This window comes from Anarhichas minor, unplaced genomic scaffold, assembly GCF_050575085.1.
Source record: "Anarhichas minor isolate MPS153535 unplaced genomic scaffold, ASM5057508v1 ptg000026l, whole genome shotgun sequence".
In the NCBI taxonomy this organism is placed as follows: Eukaryota; Metazoa; Chordata; class Actinopteri; order Perciformes; family Anarhichadidae; genus Anarhichas; species Anarhichas minor.
This window is the reverse complement of record NW_027466472.1, coordinates 19,531,423-19,550,772: the sequence shown is the minus strand read 5'-3', so window position 1 is coordinate 19,550,772 and position 19,350 is coordinate 19,531,423. Positions and strand designations below refer to the sequence as shown.

At 43.4% G+C, this 19,350-nt stretch overlaps 1 protein-coding gene across 1 annotated transcript; it reads right to left on the bottom strand.

Moving 5' to 3' along the window:
• Positions 1-2,418: 2,418 nt before the first annotated feature.
• LOC142959443 (RNA-binding protein Nova-1-like) lies at positions 2,419-19,069 on the bottom strand. Its single transcript, XM_076100705.1, has 3 exons — positions 18,637-19,069; positions 15,965-16,033; positions 2,419-2,636 (listed from the first exon to the last, which is right to left on the bottom strand). The coding sequence occupies exons 1-3, from the start codon at positions 18,791-18,793 to the stop codon at positions 2,419-2,421; spliced, it is 444 nt and encodes a 147-aa protein (XP_075956820.1). The 5' UTR covers positions 18,794-19,069.
• Between the last annotated feature and the right edge of the window lie 281 nt (positions 19,070-19,350).

Below are 19,350 nucleotides of genomic sequence, written 5' to 3'. Positions count from 1 at the left end.
AAACCTTCACTCTCAACAGTTATTTTACGACTTCCCCTCCTGGCAAACGTAAGCATGAATGTTTAAAAAAAATAAATGAATGATGGTTGCGTTTCGGCAACTCTCAGCGCTTGGTGGAGGTGAGGAAAAGGTTGTGGTCTTGTTGAAGAACTGAAAAAGTCAACGCTCACTTGAAGCGTAAGCTGGTGACGCTTTTTCAGTGTTTCACCAAACTGCCCAATAGTTTTATTAGCCTAACACTAATGTATCCTGACTTCCTACCTACTAATTCTGTGAGTCATATAACTTAAAAGGGTGCCTTTGATTGCCAAAAATACATATTTATCCAGGGAAAATAAATAGTTTCCTTTAAAACATATTTAGCATAGTATATAAATGTATTTTGCTCTCACGTGTTTGGTTGGAAACAACATGCATTTCGTCTCCTCAACAGCTCGGAGACAAAAACCCCAAACCTCCTGACTCCCAGCAGGACAGTTCGAGCAGGATGACACACACACACACACACACACACACACACACACACACACACACACACACACACACACACACACACACACACACACACACACACACACACACACACACACACATCTCAGCCCCAGTCACATGTCAAACCAGGGCATAATTAAGAGTTTAAACAAATACAATTTCACCTCTGATCCTGTAATCCTGATCTGTTGGACTGTGTGTGTGTGTGTGTGAGAGAGTGTGTTGGGGGTGCATGGTGAGCCCAGTCAAGGCCCCTCTGTCCCTGAGGACTCACAACCTCTGTCGACACAAACTTAGGGCCACACACACAAACACACACACACATCCGTGTACCTCTATCTTTGTGAGAACACTCATTGACATAAAGCATTACCTAGTCCTGGGGTGGCCAAACTATGGCCCTCGGGCCAACTGCGGCCTGTTGATTATTTGTAAATGACCCGTGGAGATTTTTTTTTTTTAAATGAACAAGAATATGGCCTGAGCATATTTATAATAAATTGCACTGTATGTACACTGCACATCATAGTTTAAACACTAGATGTCGACTACATTTAGTTGAGTTATCGTCGTCTCAAACTCTTGACACAGAAACCAATGTTTTACTATTTCTGCTTGTTCTGTTTGTTACATCTTAATATTAGATTTATGGATTTGCATCTTACGTATATGGATAATGATTATTAATATTAATAATAATTAAGTGGGCCCTTAGACCATGAACAGAAACCAATATTTGTCCATTTCTACCTGTTTAAACTTTACTTTTTACAGATTTACACATTAACATCATCATATTTTAAGTGGGTGAGTTTGAAATTTGTTACATTTTGTAAGATGTGGGCACGCCAGTAAACGACTGTAATGTCAAACATTAAACAGTTTACTCCTGTTGTTATGATAGGAAAGTCATGTTCTATGACATGTGGTTTTCTGATGTAGAAACACAGATTTTCTTGCAGTGTAACTTGTTGAAAAAACTACACATTTACTATTGTTTGGCCTGTGATTCCTTACATTGTTCTCTAAATAAAAAGGTTTGGTCCCCACTGCCCAAGCCCCTTACCCTTACAATAACCCTGAACTGAACCTAATTCTAACCCAAACGTTAAAACCAAGTCGGATCCCTAAAAGGTCTTTGAAATAGTGAGGACCGGCCAAAATGGCCTCACTTTCCAAAAGTCCTCACAAAGATAGATGTACAAGTACACACTCACACACAGGGACAACGTAGCCTTTATGAATCCATGAATTTATCCCACGCCGTTGAAATGAGGCTCTAGTTGTCGGCGCAGAACAACAAGCAGGAGGTCAACAGTTCTGATGTGAAGGAAACTCACTGAGATGTCACTCAGCAGATACAACTCCTGTTACCATTGTGTGTGTGTGTGTGTGTGTGTGTGTGTGTGTGTGTGTGTGTGTGTGTGTGTGTGTGTGTGTGTTTGTATATCAGCGCATGTGTGTTTTAACATTATGAAAGACTGGTCCATCCATCCATTCATTTTCCTGTTCATCGCTGTTCATGGTCTATTTTCATTGTTTCTCATTCATCCACCGATGACCCCATCCATCCATCCATCCACCATTCAAATATATTGTTCTGCTGATGAAGCAAAATTCCTTCTTATTACACTTTAATACTGTTAACAAAAAAGCATCGTTGATGCATTTTGTATTTCATGTGGCGGTACTTTGATATTTGATGGCAAATTTTGATATTTTGGCCAAATACAAATTGTTCACCATGTTTAGGAAAAATAGGCACATAAAAAGTGTTATTGCATTCAAATGATTCCTTTTATTGTACCGTTGTGTTTTGTGATTGTCTGTTTTAGTCGTATAAATTCCGTTTTATGTGTTGAATGAAGTGAGTGAGTAAATTAACAGTGTAAAAGTATCTAAGGATGAAATTTCACTCTTTTTTCATCAGCCCTTCATCTCTCCATCCATCCATCCATCCATGATGCGGAGCAGCAGCAGCGGTGGTGCAGGGGTCTTACCTGGGTAGAAGTCTTTGGATTTGGACAGTTTGATGGTGGCTCCGGTCTCTTTCTGCAGCTGGACGATGGTCTGACCTCCCTTGCCGATAATGGAGCCCGCCGCATAGCTGGGAATCAAAACCTTCAGGAAGTACTCGCCTTCCTCTGCAGCAGAAAACAGGAAACAGGAAGTCAGAGAGAGAGCCACTGCAGATCATATTGTTTTTAACTTCAAATAAAGCTGAAGAAGAAACATAATACTAAACGCTACAGTGTGCATCATTAGTTTGTTTGAACCTTTGCCCTCATGCCTGCCGTTTCTTTCAATAGTTTTCTTGAGTTTATAACAATTTTCAGCAATTTTACTAAATGTCTGTCAGCGACAAAACAGATGCCGCAACAGAATCATTTTTCTCCCTCTCAACCGACCATCCGAAGCTCCGCCAAGCCGCCTAAATCCGTCCAATCACATCGGACAATGACTGATATCCATGACAACTAATTATTCCCACAATCTGATAATTAACGGTATCTCTTCCCTTTTTTTCCCTCTCCGCTCATCCATTTGTGCGAGCCTCTAAACGCTCTCTCCAGATTGGTCTGATCTAATTTCGGCGTCTCGGGGCCGTGAGGAATCTGGTCCTCGTCAACCGCCTCGGCGTGAGGGAGAGGGGGTGGCTGATGAAAAAACGCTGCCCGTTGCTTTTTTTATGAAAGCTAATCAGATTTGACCGACGCTTGCGGATGCGACGCCTCGCTAAGGCGCATAAAAGCACATGCCCGCCACGACACACAAACACACACACACACACACACACATGTATTAACACGTGCAGAAAAGCCCACACAAAGAAAACACGAAGCAGACAAGCACAGAGTCAGACGTCTGTACCCATTTCTTCCTTATAGGTCACTTTCACAGCTGATCCATCTGACTTATTAAAAACAAACTAGGAGGTGTGACATCAAGGCAGTTTTGGGGAGACGTCATCCTGCACAACCTTGTCTTCTACAACGTTACTTTCCCATGCAATTAAACTGCATTATTACATTTTTTCTTCAGTGCTTTCAGCAGCATAACTAAATTCCATTCACCTGCATTTTGCAATTAAGTATCATAATTTAATTTCAATATCCCAAATCCACGACAAATAAGTCAACGTTGACTTTTGGTTTTCAGTGTTTGTTTGACTTGTCCTCCTCCTCACACGGACTTCTATTGACTATGATTGGAAAGATATTTGTGACTGAAAAGTAAAACAATGCAGATTAATCTTGATGTCAGTTGGAGCTAAAGCTAAAAAAAACTTCAGTGGCTCTCTGTTGTATTTGCATGTGAATCGAGAGGTTCGGTCTGGATCACAGACTGAACCTCACAGCCTCAACCTCACAGCCTCAACCTCACAGACTCAACCTCACAGACTCAACCTCAGACTCAACCTCACAGATTCAACCTCACAGATTCAACATCACAGACTCAACCTAACAGACTCAACCTCACGGACTCAACCTCACAGACTCAACCTCACAGACTCAACCTCAGACTCAACCTCACAGACTCAACCTCACAGATTCAACCTCACAGATTCAACCTCACAGACTCAACCTCAGACTCAACCTCACAGATTCAACCTCACAGATTCAACATCACAGACTCAACCTCACAGACTCAACCTCAAAGACTCAACCTCACAGACTCAACCTCACAGCCTCAACCTCACAGACTCAACCTCAGACTCAACCTCACAGATTCAACCTCACAGATTCAACCTCACAGACTCAACCTCAGACTCAACCTCACAGATTCAACCTCACAGATTCAACATCACAGACTCAACCTCACAGACTCAACCTCAAAGACTCAACCTCACAGACTCAACCTCACAGACTCAACCTCACAGACTCAACCTAAGACTCAACCTAAGACTCAACCTCACAGACTCAACCTCACAGCCCACAGCCGTTGTCTTCCTCCCTCTGTCTCTCTCAGGGAGAGCCGCTGACCCGCCCGTCGGTGCAGAATCACACACAATAACAGATGTGGAGGCGTCATGTCAGAGGTTCCTCAGCAGAGATTCAAGTGTGTGTGTGTGTGTGTAAGAACAAATCCCTCCCATTCTACAACAGACGTGCCTTTGTTACCATGGCGATGATGTCAACAGGCTGTAGGTCAACTAAAGAATAGCACCGCCTCGCACTCGGTTCCTCATTCCTTCTTCTTTGAAGGGCTGTTTCAGCTAAATGCCTGTTTAACAAGAGATTTTGCTTTTAAAACGGACGGACTGAAGTCAGTCGCCGAAAATTCTGATGTAAAAAAAGAAAATGTTTATTTTGTTGCATCTTTGAAGCCTTAAATCATGGAAAAAATATGAATTTGTTTCATAAATGTATCACTATAGCTTTTTTCTTTTAGAAGAACCTATATCACAAAAAAAATACTATAATTATAATAATGATCTCTCGCCTTTATGCAGCAATAATAAAGTAAAAGTAGATTCTATTGTTTTTCTTAATTCTATAAAGAAACTCTTCATTAGATTGTGAATCTAATAACGGCTCTATGCATGCATAGTGTTGTCTCTTTAAACTCATTCACTATATCCCAGCTTCCCTTCCCAGCAGCGTCCTTCATATTTCATAATCCAGGAACCTCAGGAAGCAGATTAAAATAGGATTATTATTACAGGGGCACACTCTCTCTCACAAGAGCCAGGCACCTTGTATCACTGCCGTCCTCTGTCCGCTGGACACCGAACTGTAAAAAATACGGCAACATATTACAATATCCTGCATTAATTTTCAGAGTGGAATTCACGACCATTTAAATGCCTTTTAATAACAGTAACTCCCTTTTTATCCCTTTAACACTCACATCGCGGCAAGACAACAGTGGAACCGAGGTGTTTGTGACGGCGCGCTATAAATACATTTAATTAGTAAAAGACACCCACGCGTTTGCTATTCTGGCTGAGCAGGCCTCGGGTTGATGCGTACGTATTTGGTAAAAAGAGACGCTTGGAGTTTGAATCGTAATGGAAAAGATTCCCTACTTGTTTAATGAACGCTCTGTTGGCCATGTGTGGGTTAATAACACTCTGAGTCGATAATATAACATCGAACGTCTGACTTTTTCAGGCACTTTTGGCATTTCATAAAACTCCACATTTTGCAGGTTTAATCGTGTTTTGTATGTTACAGCGTCTGACTCACAAGTCACTTTACACGCTGGTAATTACTGCAAGTCAATGTTACATGAATGCGGCACAGTTAGGAATAGCTAGAGCTGTAACCCAGTTCCATATTACACTGTTAATCTGGGCAGTTCTTGTGCTGCGTTCACACTGGGAGAGTCGCAAAACACACTCACTTCTTATACTCTTAACTTTAAAAAGAAAGTTGTATTTGAAACTGAAACACTTGTCTTAATTGTTGTGCAACAAATCACATCTCAAGAGAGACAGTCTCTTCTTTCAAATAGTAAAAACCTCTCCGTCTCCACTGAACCTTCTGTGCTGTGTGTAAAGGGATTGTAGTGGTACAGTGTTTAGAGTATTTAACACTGGGTGGGCTCTGTTCTCATCTCTGGGTGTTCAGCCAAGTCAAAGCATGAGCACACAGACAGGAAACCTGACACTCCCCTGCCCTGGTAGTGATGAAATACAAACTCCAGGGAGTTCAGACATGGATGTCTTTGTAGAGGGAAAAAAACACAACCTCGCTGACTTTATTCCGTTCTCAGAGAAGGTTCGTTAAAAGCTTGTGTTAATTGAGAATTCCCTGATGTGTTTTCAGCTCAAATCACAACGCTCTTCCCTTCCGGACTTTCTTGCCAACTGGAGCTGCAACTGGATGTTTCCAAAAATAAAAAACGCCTACATGATCTTCTCAACCGTCCACTCCTCTACTTCTTCTTTTCCTCTTTAGGACCCTACTCTTCATCCTTCTCTCATCTGTTTCTTTCTTCTCTCCTTCGTCCCCTGGCTCTAGAGTCCAACAAACATTTCTCAGAAGCAGATCCCCTTGAGAGGTATAAATGATCTGAAGCGTGCATGAGACAAATTTATTAGCCATAGCAGAACAGTATGCAGCTACGATACACAAACTAACTAACCAGCTAATCTGCATAACTTTAGCTGGATTTCAGTTGATGAAAGTTTCTATTGTCATTCAGGGCCGTTTGTTGAATGTGCTCCACTTTCAGCAGCCGACGTGCTTCTCCTGCAAATCTTGGGTTCTGAATGGATGTGGCGTTTTTTAGGACTCGGGCCTTAAGCGCTTCAGAGTCACACTTCGGCTGCACTGTGGGACGACACACCAACCTTATCACAGTTGCCTAATGATGACTCTTCATTTCAGAGCGGGTTTCTCATCAACTCTCTATTGTCCGTCTTTATATTCTCGAGTTAGTCCAGCTGGTTGTATCGCTAATTAGCTGCAACAATGAAGTGACGTTCAATGTGCCGATTAAGTTCTTGCTCTCTCTTCTTAACAATGCTCAGAGCAGCACTTTTGTTTTGTCAGCTTGAAGAAATGTCACATGGTTGTGGCCTAAAACTGTCCGTCTTACCTTTCTGTTTCTTTGATCTTCTTTCCTTTCCTCCTCCTTTCCTGTCTTTGCATTGTACATACTCCTTTTGTTTCCTCTTGTGTTGTGTCTTTTTCTCTCAGTCCTAGTTACCTCCCTCTCCTTTCCTTTCCTACCCCCTCGTTCTCTCTCCTCTCCTCTCTTTTCATCTCCTCTCCTCTCCTCTCTTTTACTATCCTCTCGTTCTCTCCCCTCTTCTTTCATCTCCTCTCCTTTTATCTCCTCTCCTCTCCTCAGTGTGCTGCAGTGACCCACTTTGAGTACGAAGCCTTGGACTGACCTGCTTTAGATAAGAGGCTAGTTAATTATAACCAGCCTGTATTAATAAGGCAGGGGAATTGGTAAATACGAAACACACACACACGTGTGAATGAATTGCACGCACAAGACAGATACAAGCACGCACACGCATGGACAAACAGACTGTTTCCGACGTCTCATAAACAAGCCTACGCCACCTTGGCAACATGACTCATCGTGTATAAGAGAGGATGTAATGAGTGACTAATCATGCTCATCACTTGTATCTGTGGTCTGTGGCACTTGTCCGTGTTACCATGGCACACATTGAAAAATGTATTTATATATGAAGCATAGATCAAGATATCCAAAATTTGAATAACACTAAAACAAACTTTAAAAAAAAAGATTATATAAAAGATGATATACACCCTGTGAGTGTGCATGCTGTAAAAAGCAATAACTGACTGCATCTTTGATGTGTTACATTTTGATCATCGATTATTTCTCACACAGAAAATATTTCGGGAGCATGTCTGTGCTATATGTCTCTGAAATGGCAGTTTCTCACGCTAGGATGCCCTAAAAAAAGCAAACATAAACTCATCTGTATCATGAAACAGTGCTGCATATCTCCAGTGTTGAGTTTGTTAACGGGGTTATGTAACATGGATCGAATTACACTTTGGAAATAAGCTTTTAGCAGGTTTGATAACTGCCATGACTCAATTTTCATAAATAAGAACTTCTAGATAGATTTTTTGTTTTTTTAAACTGCTGCACTTTCAGCCTCTTCCTCCCACACTGCACCGTGCTGAATGATCCTGTTTACAGAGAAGTTTTATCAACATTCCTCCTCTTTTATCAGGTTTATCAGCTCTTTTTCTGAAAGCTCCTGACATGTAACGGTCCAAGCTTAAAAAGTCGTGCATCTTTCTGTTGAGCTTGTATTTAAAGATCCTTCTGGTTTCAGAGTAAAAGCTCTTGGCGAGCAACATTAAAGAGCATCTTGAATCTAGGACACATTAGCAGAATCGTACGTCTGCTCTGTACTTAAGGATGTGATGCTTTTAATCTGTGTGCACTTCATGGCGGTTTGTTTCAACCCAGTTTGCTAAAAATGTGTTCCAAAAAATGTGAGTTTTGACAGTCAGAATAGACATGAATCAAAAGTTGCTCACTTTTTAAACAGATAGGGTCATGTTGATAAACATTTGATTTTTAGAGTGAGGAAAGACCTACGCCTACATGATAAAAGATAGAAGTTCATAAATAAGAAATAAACTGATGAAGCTGCTTTCTTATCTGAGACATCTTGTCCTCAATTGTAACTTCATCAACCTCACTGTGGAGAACACAAATGTAAAACTCTAATGGTGTGCAATAATGCTGCCAATCATGTCACGTCATCCTGATCCTGCCAGAACCCCCCCGCCCACAAAGAGCAAAGTTTGGTTACCTTTTTTTTCAACCACAGTTTCAGAAAAGCCAAGCCTCCTTTATCTACCTGTCGCAGTTGCAAATTCTAATTATGTGTAATTATACCCCATGCTCCCTTCAGTGTGTCATCCCACATCCCAGGAGGGCAGGTGATACTCATGCATGCCAATCTAACAAGACATAATAAGAAGCCAGAGGCTCTGCACGCCGCGTCCGACCCATCAGTGTCAATACTAACCTCAAAATCCAGTAGAGGTCATGGAACGCTCACCCACGCCATTTTCCCTCTCGCAGCTCAGCACATTAAATAAAGAGTGATGGTGAAAAACTTCTCTACTCATGTTAGTTTGAGCAAAATGTCTTGAGGTGACCTGAAATACTTTATTCTTTGAGAGAGAAAAAAATTCAGTTTTTCAAGAATCCATCAACAAATGCACACTGATGTACATATAGTGCTCAAAATGCTTTTGTTGTTAATTTACATTAGGCATAATACGTTAGTTAAGTTGCGTTACTCTGTTACGTTGCCCTGTTGCGTTGCGCTGTTATGTTGCACTGTTACGTTGCGCTGTTACGTTGCGCTGTTACATTACGCTGTTACATTACTCTTACTTTGCACTGGTACATTATGCTGGTACGTTGCGCTGTTTAATTGCGCTGTTACGTTGCGCTGTTACGTTGCCCTGTTGCGTTGCGCTGTTACGTTGCACTGTTACGTTGCGTTGTTAAGTTGCGCTGTTACATTGCGCTGTTACGTTGTGCTGTTACGTTGTGCTGTTACGTTGCGCTATTGCGTTGCGCTGTTATGTTGGGCTGTTACATTGCGCTATTGCGTTGCGCTGTTATGTTGGGCTGTTACGTTGGGCTGTTAAGTTGCGCTGTTACGTTGTGCTGTTATGTTGGGCTGTTATGTTGGGCTGTTAAGTTGCGCTGTTACGTTGTGCTGTTATGTTGGGCTGTTATGTTGGGCTGTTAAGTTGCGCTGTTACGTTACTTTGGTACGGTACTCTGTTACGTTGCGCTGTAACATTACGCTGTAACATTACGCTGTAATATTACGCTGTTATTATTTAAACACAAGTCATGAACTTTTTCTAACCTTAACTAAGTAGTTATGCTGCCTAGGCCAAACAAAATGTGTCACAACCGTAACCACATGTTGTGTGCGTTCCGGCAGACGTGATATGAGGCTAATATGAAACATAGTTTTGAAACTTTTCTGGTTCAGAAACGTTGACATTCAACGTATTCATGATTTGCAGAAATGTACAATGTCAACATTTCTTCTGATGCCCTGGTTGGAAATAACACAATTAATAAAACGTTGAGAGAACCTGATGTCTCAGCATGATGTCAAATTCATTGTTCTCGGCTACTATTTTCTGCACTTGTTGATATGAAGCATAATCACAGATCCAGCATCTCAGCCTCCCGTGTGCAGCGAGTGTCTCACGCTGACAACATAATGAGCATGTAAACTTTCATTCCTCGTATAATTACAGATGTTTTGATTGTTACTGATTATGTCTTAATGTTTTAGCCGTCACAAAGGAGGGAGGATTTTGTGGGCTTCCTAAAAGGATGCTAGACACTTTGGGGAACAACAATGACCTTAATGTCGTATAAAGAGCAGTAAGGTTTTGTAAAAGCTATCAGTTTAAGATTCAAGGTCTCAGTATGCTGCAAACAAAGCATGTTGGATCAGTGAATTAACCCGAGGGCTGTGTCCAACAATTTTTGTAATTTTTGGAAAAAGAGGGGGGGGGGGGTTAAACTTTTCTCTCATGGTAGCAGACTGTGTATGCAGCTGTGTACAGGGTTCCCTGCTGGTTGCTTTGATGGGGGTCTATGTTTTCACTACTCTAAACAACACACTGACACATCTCCTTTTACACGCCAAGAGGATTTGACAAAAACGTGTCTCTTTTGTCCTGTAGCAGCCAAGATTGACGCATTTGAGATCTGTTTTTCTTTTCTTTTAGAGGTCGTTCACGATAAATAATAAATGGTCCTCCACAACGACATATCTGGATGAGTAAACTGTCCAGTCTGTTACTGAGGCCCCTGCGGACCCGCCAGGCCCAGAATAGGCTCGCCATGCTAAGGGATTGGAGGCTCAAATCCTGGGATCTGGTGTCCACGGGCCTGCAGGGGCTGTGGTCTGGGGGTGGGGGGGGGGGGGGGGGGGGGGGCGGCTGAAGATCACAAATCATTTCTCATGTTCTGTTTTACACTCATAGGTTCACTCTGAAAAACACACCTACAGTCGCCTCCTCATAGCAGAACGGCAGTGAGTCTTTAAAGCGGTCCAGTTGCTAAATTACAGTCACTTTACTGTCAATTCATTCTAGTCGTAATCTGAAAAGAAATCTAGAGGTTGAGAGCGTGGACGGAACGAAGCTGATTCACAGTTACATGTTTGTTGAATACACATTAAAGCTAAAAGCGGGTGTTAAATTGCTCTCTAAAGGTTAAATTAACGATAAGTTATAATAGTTATGTTTTAGTGAAATGTGACACTTGATATCAATGAACTATCGAGGAAGCACAATTGTTTGGTATTATCATCTGTTGAATTGTATATTTTTTTATCACAATGAGTAAATAGAGTGTTGGTTGTATATGAAGCATTCATTTAGAATTCTCACTGGCAACACAATAAAAACTAATCATGGTCTAAATGCTCTTTAAAATATGTTGCCAAGTTGATGAGATAGATGAGAGGAAACCCGCTGAAAAAGGACATCGACATGTATCCGAAAGTCAGCTCTAAATATGGAGTCTGAAGTGTATCAGTGTGAACACAGCCTGGCTGATGAAAGGGGGGCTCTGGTATGGAGGCTCTGAGCTCTGGGGACTTGGAAAATATTCATCTCCCCTAAGCAGGGAGAGTTAAGGGGGGGGGCAGGCTTTGTCTAACACACCCCCTCCAGTCCTCTGTTCTTTTGTTGGGGGGTAGCATTCACACACACACGCACACAAACATGTAAAGCTCTCCAGCAGCGAGGCTTCGACCAGCTGTCTCGGATCTGGAAAGATAGCCGTCGTCACTCATGAACGCGGCGAGCTCGCGGGAGGAAACATCTCCATCCTCATCGTTCTCTCCTATGCCTCTGCAACAGCAACGTTTTGCTTTTCCCACAGCCTTTATTCGGCTCGGATTTGACATTTCAGGCGGTGACTTTCAGCCGTGGAAGGCCCTCCGCTTTCTTAATCGCTACACGAAAGCCCTTAACATTCTTGTGACCCTTTGAGGAATCAAACATTTGGAGAACGATCGAGAAAAGGAGTTTTGGAGATACAAGTAGGGCCAAAAACCTGCTTGGAGTGGGGGGGTTTAACTCCTCTACATTTTGAGAGGTTTTGCTTATCTATATTTTGAAGCCAGCATCAAATCACATAACACTTTGTTTTCATGCCAGAAATTTTCTCAGAGAGATTTTCACAGTTTTTTTTTTTTTTTTGTAAACGGAGGGCATTTCAATTTGAAGATGACACACAACTCTTTTAATAATAATAAGTGGCTCCTGTTATTTGAAAACATTTTGCAATAATCTGAATAAACTATGGAATTCTAAAACAAAAACAGCTCTACAGACCGGGTCACCTAACAAATCCAGAAATGTAAATATATGTATCTGACTAGAAGTAAGATATGAAGTCCTGGTCGGTCACAGACGCGGTAATACCGCCATCTTTTTATCAGAACATCATCCTGCTACGGAGGTTAAGGGAGAGCCAATCAAATGCCTCCTTATTGAAACGATCCCTATCATCAGGGCGTCTGCGTAGAATCGAAGCAGACATGGTGGCTATACGCTAACAAAGATAACTGAAGCAGCCGCCTCCTTCTCCCCCTTCAGTCGGTGTGTGTGTTTGTGTGCATTGTTCACGGACCGAGGCTATTTCAGAGGAGGGGGACCCTTCCAGTCGTCCTCGCTGCATCGGCCCCTTTCATCGCTCCCTTATCCATATTCATCGCCGCCCCGCTCTCCTCACCTATCAGCGAGCGGCTTGGCAGCGACCGGCGTCTCGCTCCACCAATCGCACGCCTCCCTTTGTGGGAATATTCCCACCTCTCGGCGCCTTCACCCCACCCTGTACAATGGCTTCTTTTTTTTCTTTTCTTTTTTCACTTTGACGCAGTGGCTTGAAAAAAAGAAAAGAGGAAGAGGAAGAGGAGGAGAGGGTGGAAAGAATGAGGAGAAGGAGAGTTTTGCGGCCACCACTGGCAGAGCCCCTACCGACGGCGGCGGTGGGGAAAATCGATCGACAACGGTTGCCGAGCGAGCGTCGTCAATGGCAGCTGGCGATTGATGAAGGGAGTGGGGGTGGAGGACGGAGCGTTGGAGGGTGGGGGTTGAGGGAGGAGGAGGGTGCAGTCATGATGGTCTGAGTAGAGCGTAATTAGTATGGATGAGGAGGAAGAGGAAGATGGAGGGGAATGGAAGAGGACGACAGAGAACGAGCAGGCGTGTCCGCCGAGGAGGACGCCGTGTTCTGGGTAAACACGAGTGTGAGCACCGCATCGCTCGCTTTGCGTTCTGTGAAAACACTGATTTACATTCAACCCTCTGTGTATGAAGAATACACTGTATGTTTTCCAAAAGCGTCGTCTGCTAACTTATCATTAGTCGTATCCGGGACTGAACCCCCACAGCCCGGCGTCCATACTCTGTTCAAAGCCAAATGTGAGGCTTCTCCCTCCTCCTCATCTCCGACAGCTGATCGATGCGAGGGAAGGCGGCTCTCCTTTTGTACGGACGACCCTCCCCCCCCGCACCCTCCGAAAAAAAAAGATGCTCCAGCTCAGCTCCAGGAGCAACAGAAGACGCTCGGATCAATAGCGTCAAAGGGCCCCGTCTGCAGCGCAGCCTGGGCTCACGGCACAGTGTGCGCATAACTGTGCGTGTGCCGAGTGTGCGAGTGCATCCGTCATTTGGGCGCCCCCCTCCGCCTCTCTCATTTAAACTGCGTCTCTGCTTTTTTTCCAACTAAAGTCAGACCATGAAACACAAGGACAACACACACGCACACAGACAGAAATCGTCCTGCCAGTCCCCTAATGTCACTTGGCAAGGGCATTTCAAGGCCCCCCTCCTCCGCCTCCTCCTCCTCCCTAATGCCGCCTTGCCAGTCCATCCATTTGCTAAATGAATGCATTACATCTCGCAGACAGGAGAGGAGAGACGGCAACACAAAGTGATGAAAGGGCCGAGAGGGTCAGCAAACTTTTTCCCCTGACTGTTAAACCTGTGGGCGGCTCCCGCGCTCGCATGTTCATTTTTCTGACCACCTACATGAAAATCGAGAAAAAAACACCATCCAATTTATTTTGTTTGTGCTTACATAAGACTTCTTAATGGCTTATACAAGCAGTTTTTCTTTTCTTTGTTTTCACCCGGAAAAAGCTGCATTTGTTTTGAATGGGCTGAATCCGAGTCATTTCTGGTCTACTGAGAGGCTGCTGTTATATTGAAGTAAAGGATATACTATATACAATATACCTTTAACAAATATCAGTTTGGAGTAACGATGGAAAGTTTTAGCCTTGTTTTGTTTTCCACCAAGAAGAGACTAAAATCTGCAATGAAAATAGTGAATTCTTATCATTTTGTGGCCAAGAAATGCTATATTGTAAATATTTTATGATCACAATATATTGCTACGACTTTTTTTCTGTGCCTTATGTCCTGGCTCCAGTGCCCTACACTTCAAAAGAAGGAAAGACAAACTTTTACTCTCTGTATATATTTTTTATAAAAGATTAACAAGAAAAAGTTGGGTAAAGATATATGCTTTCACCTTTACAACTTGTGTACTTCATAAATTTAACTGTTAGTGCATCTCTGCACCGAAGCTCATAAGATACTTATAAAGTGCACACAAATAAAGTGATTTAGTAACATATTTAATGTCTCATTTCAAACTGGATGTCCTCATATCTTGAATCCCCTCTTAAAACCGTAAAAGATGGGTAAAAAAGGCCGTAAAAAAAATGTAGCTGATAATCAGATATTCAGATTAAGATGCTGCTTAACAGGGAAAGAACACATTCTTTCTGAGTCTGTTCTCCAAATAAATTTCTTTGAAACACTGATCCTTAAATTATGAAACGACGGGGAGATTTTTTTACTAATTTTAGCCAACCCTGATCAAGTTTGGCTTTGAAAATGATCCAAGTTTAAAACCCCTGAAAGTAAATCAAATATTAACAACGGGCTCAATGAGCGTCTCTGATCATATATGTGCATGATTAGATGGAAACCAGAATTCCTTTAATGTGGGGGGAGGAACCCTGCTGGGTCGGGGCGAGGGGCAGCAGAGATAAGAATGGGTTTTGGTTTGGTGGATTAGAGGGGCCGGTGGGGGCCGGGCGGCTGCAGTATACTGAAGCTACTCATTGATCGTTTCATCTTTAAGACCTTCAGCTTTTAAGATTCCCGACGGCTTGGGCTTCTGTCTTAACAGCTGACCAGCTCGTCTTCTCTAATGTCCCTCACACACGTTTGGAGTCAACCCAGGGACACAAACCAGCCCGGACGCTCAGTCGGAAAAAAAGAAAGAAAGGGACGTCTTTCCTCGTCTTCAGTGAATTAAAAGTCTACTCTCGCTTCTCAGTCACGCAGATCTGGGAAAAATATCTTCTGCTCTGATGAAGGGAAATATTTTTGATTTAAAATGCTCCGCACGTTAAGTTTCAATATATAGCTGTGAAAAATTTAAAAAGGGTTAAAACCACAGTAGCATCACCCAACAAGCCATCACACATCACACTCCGAGCACACGCGCAGAAACAACATTTAAAACAGCAGAACAGCAACAGCAGCGGCAGCGGCAGCGGCGGCATATCGTAAAAACCCGAATGTTTTGATGATATGGCTGGCATGAGGTCAAAGGTCATCAGAGCTCATTTGTGAGTGCGGTAATGTTGGGCACCATGATAAAAAAAATGAAACACTGAGTTTGTGTAAAAAAGCATGAAAATGGATGTCATGGAACTGATAACACACAATATATAAACAGTATCAGCATGCATTATCCTGGACCGTGAGCAGAACACACGAGGGTGTTCCTTTAATATCCTATTTGAATGTCATCGCCCTGACATTTAAAATGTTTCGTGTTGGCGCTGCTGAATCAGTCCTGCATTGAAGAAGGTTACAGTAAAGATAAAAAAAAACAAAAAAAAAAACAGGTAGAAGATCAAAAGCAAAGTCTCTCTTACCATGAGTCTCAGTTTCTTGGTGAGGGAATACAATGCCTTCAGTTTCAAATAGGGGCTGCAGGAAGGCCACTACAGAGAGAGGAAGCACAGGGGTGGGGGTGGGTGTTGGGGGGGGGGGGGTTGTGTGGCGTGAGCTAATCATACAGAGAAACAGCCATTGTTATGATCTCTCATCAGCACTTTGACTTTGTGAACTTTTAAAACTGCGGCCTGAGCGCAGCTTGAAAAAAAACATCAACACAAAAACATACTCTATTCCATGTTATTATCAGTAGAATAAAAAGAATGATTTCTATCATTTATATAATAGAAACAAAATACTTAAAACAACAACAAAATAAAACAGATCTGAATTAACGGTCAGTGCAAAGATTCTCATAAAAGACCTGCAGCCAAGCTCTTATTGCTCTTTGCTGATTATCTTTAAGGGCGAAGGATTCTCAACCAAGTGACATCATGCTGATGCTGCTGGCTGAGGGAGGCCGCCCCTCTCTGCCCGAGTAAAAGCCTGGTCGGCTATGCTCATCATCATCATCGTCATCGTCCCAACCTTTTCATTTGTCTAAATGGACGAGCCTGTCCGACCGTTATGCAGGCAGGAGGATGGTCCCCTTGAGTGCCCGCCAAGCGGCGAGGAGGAGCGAGTGCATCGACCTGCAGTTAAACAACGCATGGCTAACCTGAGCCCCCCCCCCCCCCCCCAACCCCTCTCCTCAGCCGGGCACACTCTCTCCATCTAATTATCACCCCCGAGGACGGCTGTCGTTCTTTTATTTCATTTTCAAGAAAAAAGGGGCCAGGTCACCCAGAAATCTACAAAAAGATTTAAAACATATTGATCCTCAGAACTCCCTATGGGTCCCACTTTAGACTCTTTATTTTGTAATTTTGACACCTGTCATTGTGCACTAAAAGGGGACAGGCCACTCAAACGCTATGCCGTTAAGACTTTACGTCCTGAGAACATCACAGTTAGTGGATCACCCACCGCGTAGAGCGTGGTGAGGGAAATGTGAGGCGAAGACGCCTCAGTAGGTAAATACATCCTGTAATATGAGGGAGGCTCTTCTCTGATCAAACCTGCAGAAAAAAAACTACAGTGACACACAAATTTCTTATTATCAGATAATTGTTTTTCTTCTAAATGAATCTCTGATTTTTGCCTTTGGCTGTAGGGATGTACTAACATTCAACATTGGTTTTATCAATCTGTGTGTTAACGTCCCATTATGGTCTGGACATTGTTTTGGAGACTTTTCTGCCCGGACAGGAAAAATATAGGGCGAAAGTTGCTGTTTTTTCCTTTTTATTTTTACATAAAAAATAGTCAAATTTATACACGTCCCATGCATAGCATGCAACTTTATTCATTGAATATGACTAATACCTGTCTAATCTTAGTGTTAAAGGTGCAAATCACCAAAAAGAGATTCTCTGACTCCTACATGAACATATTATTATTCCATGTTCACATTAACAGTCTGCACTAAAAGTGTGGGTTAACCTAAAATCCACAAATTTGACTAAAAAACACGTATAAGGGAGTCTTGCATAGAAGATCTCCCAAGTCGTCACCTGCGCCCCTTCCGGGTGTTCTGTAAAATAACACATTTTATAGTTGCAGTGTGTGTCCGAATGTCCATGATGGAGGGTGTGCATGGCCAGGAGAGGCTATACTGATGGTTTGTAATGCCGGGTTGATGGGGAATGCTTGGCGCATGACAGCATGTAAACAAAAAAAACCAAATATGGTGATTACCATGGTGACATGTCCGTGTATATCTCATCCAACCAGAGAACAAATGAAGTAAACAATGCTTGGACAATTTAGAGAGAACAACACAAATACATCTCCCCTTTCCAGCTGCGGGTTATTCCAATCGGGACAGCAAAGCATGATCCAAAATATATACTTGGCTTCCGACTGACAATGCTGCAATGACATAGAGACGCTGTCGCATTCTGAGCCGCGCCGGATTCAACCCCCCCGCTCTTGTTCCTTAGCGCCACGCAAACGGGGCCCGCCGCTGTTATAACGCGAGCCCGCTTGTTTATCCGCTTTATGTAATTGTACACAAAAGCGGCGACGGTGGCTGATGTGTGAGATTATCACAAGGTCATCCGTCGACAAGGGGGGGGGGGGGGGGGGGATGAGAGCCTGCATGCGGATCGCGCACCAGCCCGATCTGGCTCTTGCTTGTTTACATCCTCGTTCTGGCTCGCAGCATGGCCGCTGAGGCTGCGCGTGAATCTCAAGACGCAATTAGAAATTGTAATAATGAAAAAAACCGTAACAACCAATTCAGATGATCTGAAACAGTCGGGATGTGAGCGAGGGGGGCTGTTGACTTCCCTCCAAATCCCCCCACTCAGCTCAGTCCCTCTCATTGTTTCCTTTCCACAATAAACAACGGCGGCCCGTCGTTATTTTAATGGAAATTAGCGCTCATTAGAATAAAGAAAACCTCTCTATATATTTACATCACTGCGTAATTGGACCACAAACCTAAATGAATCCGAGCCGTAGCACGCCACCGTGTATAAGAATCAGATCAACCTGCTCCGCTTTCCCTCCGCCCGCCTCAGGACGGAGCAGCGTTCACCAAAAAAAAAGAAGAAGCCCGAACAGCTCCCCTCTGCATCTCCCCCAAAAAACACCCCGGCGCTCTTACCTCCTGTGTTTGTGCGTTTGGTGCTGCTGGCCTCCGTCGGAGTCTCCAGGGGTCTTTTGCGCGAGTCCGGGGGATCGGACTCCATGTGCGGTGGTTGATTGTGATGGTGAGGATTTGAGAAAATCCCGTTTTGCTGTACTGCTCCGCCGGCCATCATTTTCGAGCTCGCTCTTGGATGCTTGGGCTACGTTTGCGTTTAAATCCCCCTTTTTTTCCCCGTTGTTGTTTTGTTTTTTTATTCTTCGCAGCGTGTAGCCGTACAGATGGGAGTCCTTGCAGAAAGGCGAAAGCGATTTGAGGAATTGGAGGAGAGGAAAAAAAATACGCCTGTTTCTTGCGGACGGCGAAGGATTAGCTGCGCGTTTTCTCCGCGGTGGTGCGCCCGTTGCGTGCAGAGATGCTGCGCAGGGTACAGAAAAGAAAGAAACGCTGGAGCGACGGATGATCGAGTCAGAGGTGGTGCTGGGTGGTGGTGGGGGGGGGGGGGGGGGGGGGGGGAATAAAATCCTAAAAAAAAACAAAAAACTCTGCAATGGACAATGATCTAGGCTACTGGGAAAAGAAAAACCGTGCAAACAGGAGCGTCAATCTTCCATCAGGCTTCGGATATGTGTGTCATTCCGCTGCAGCGAGAAGAAAAAGAGCGTACTCATGTCAGGCAGTGCAAGGACGGTGGCGCTCCTCCGCTACAGCCAGCGGAACGGAACAATAAAT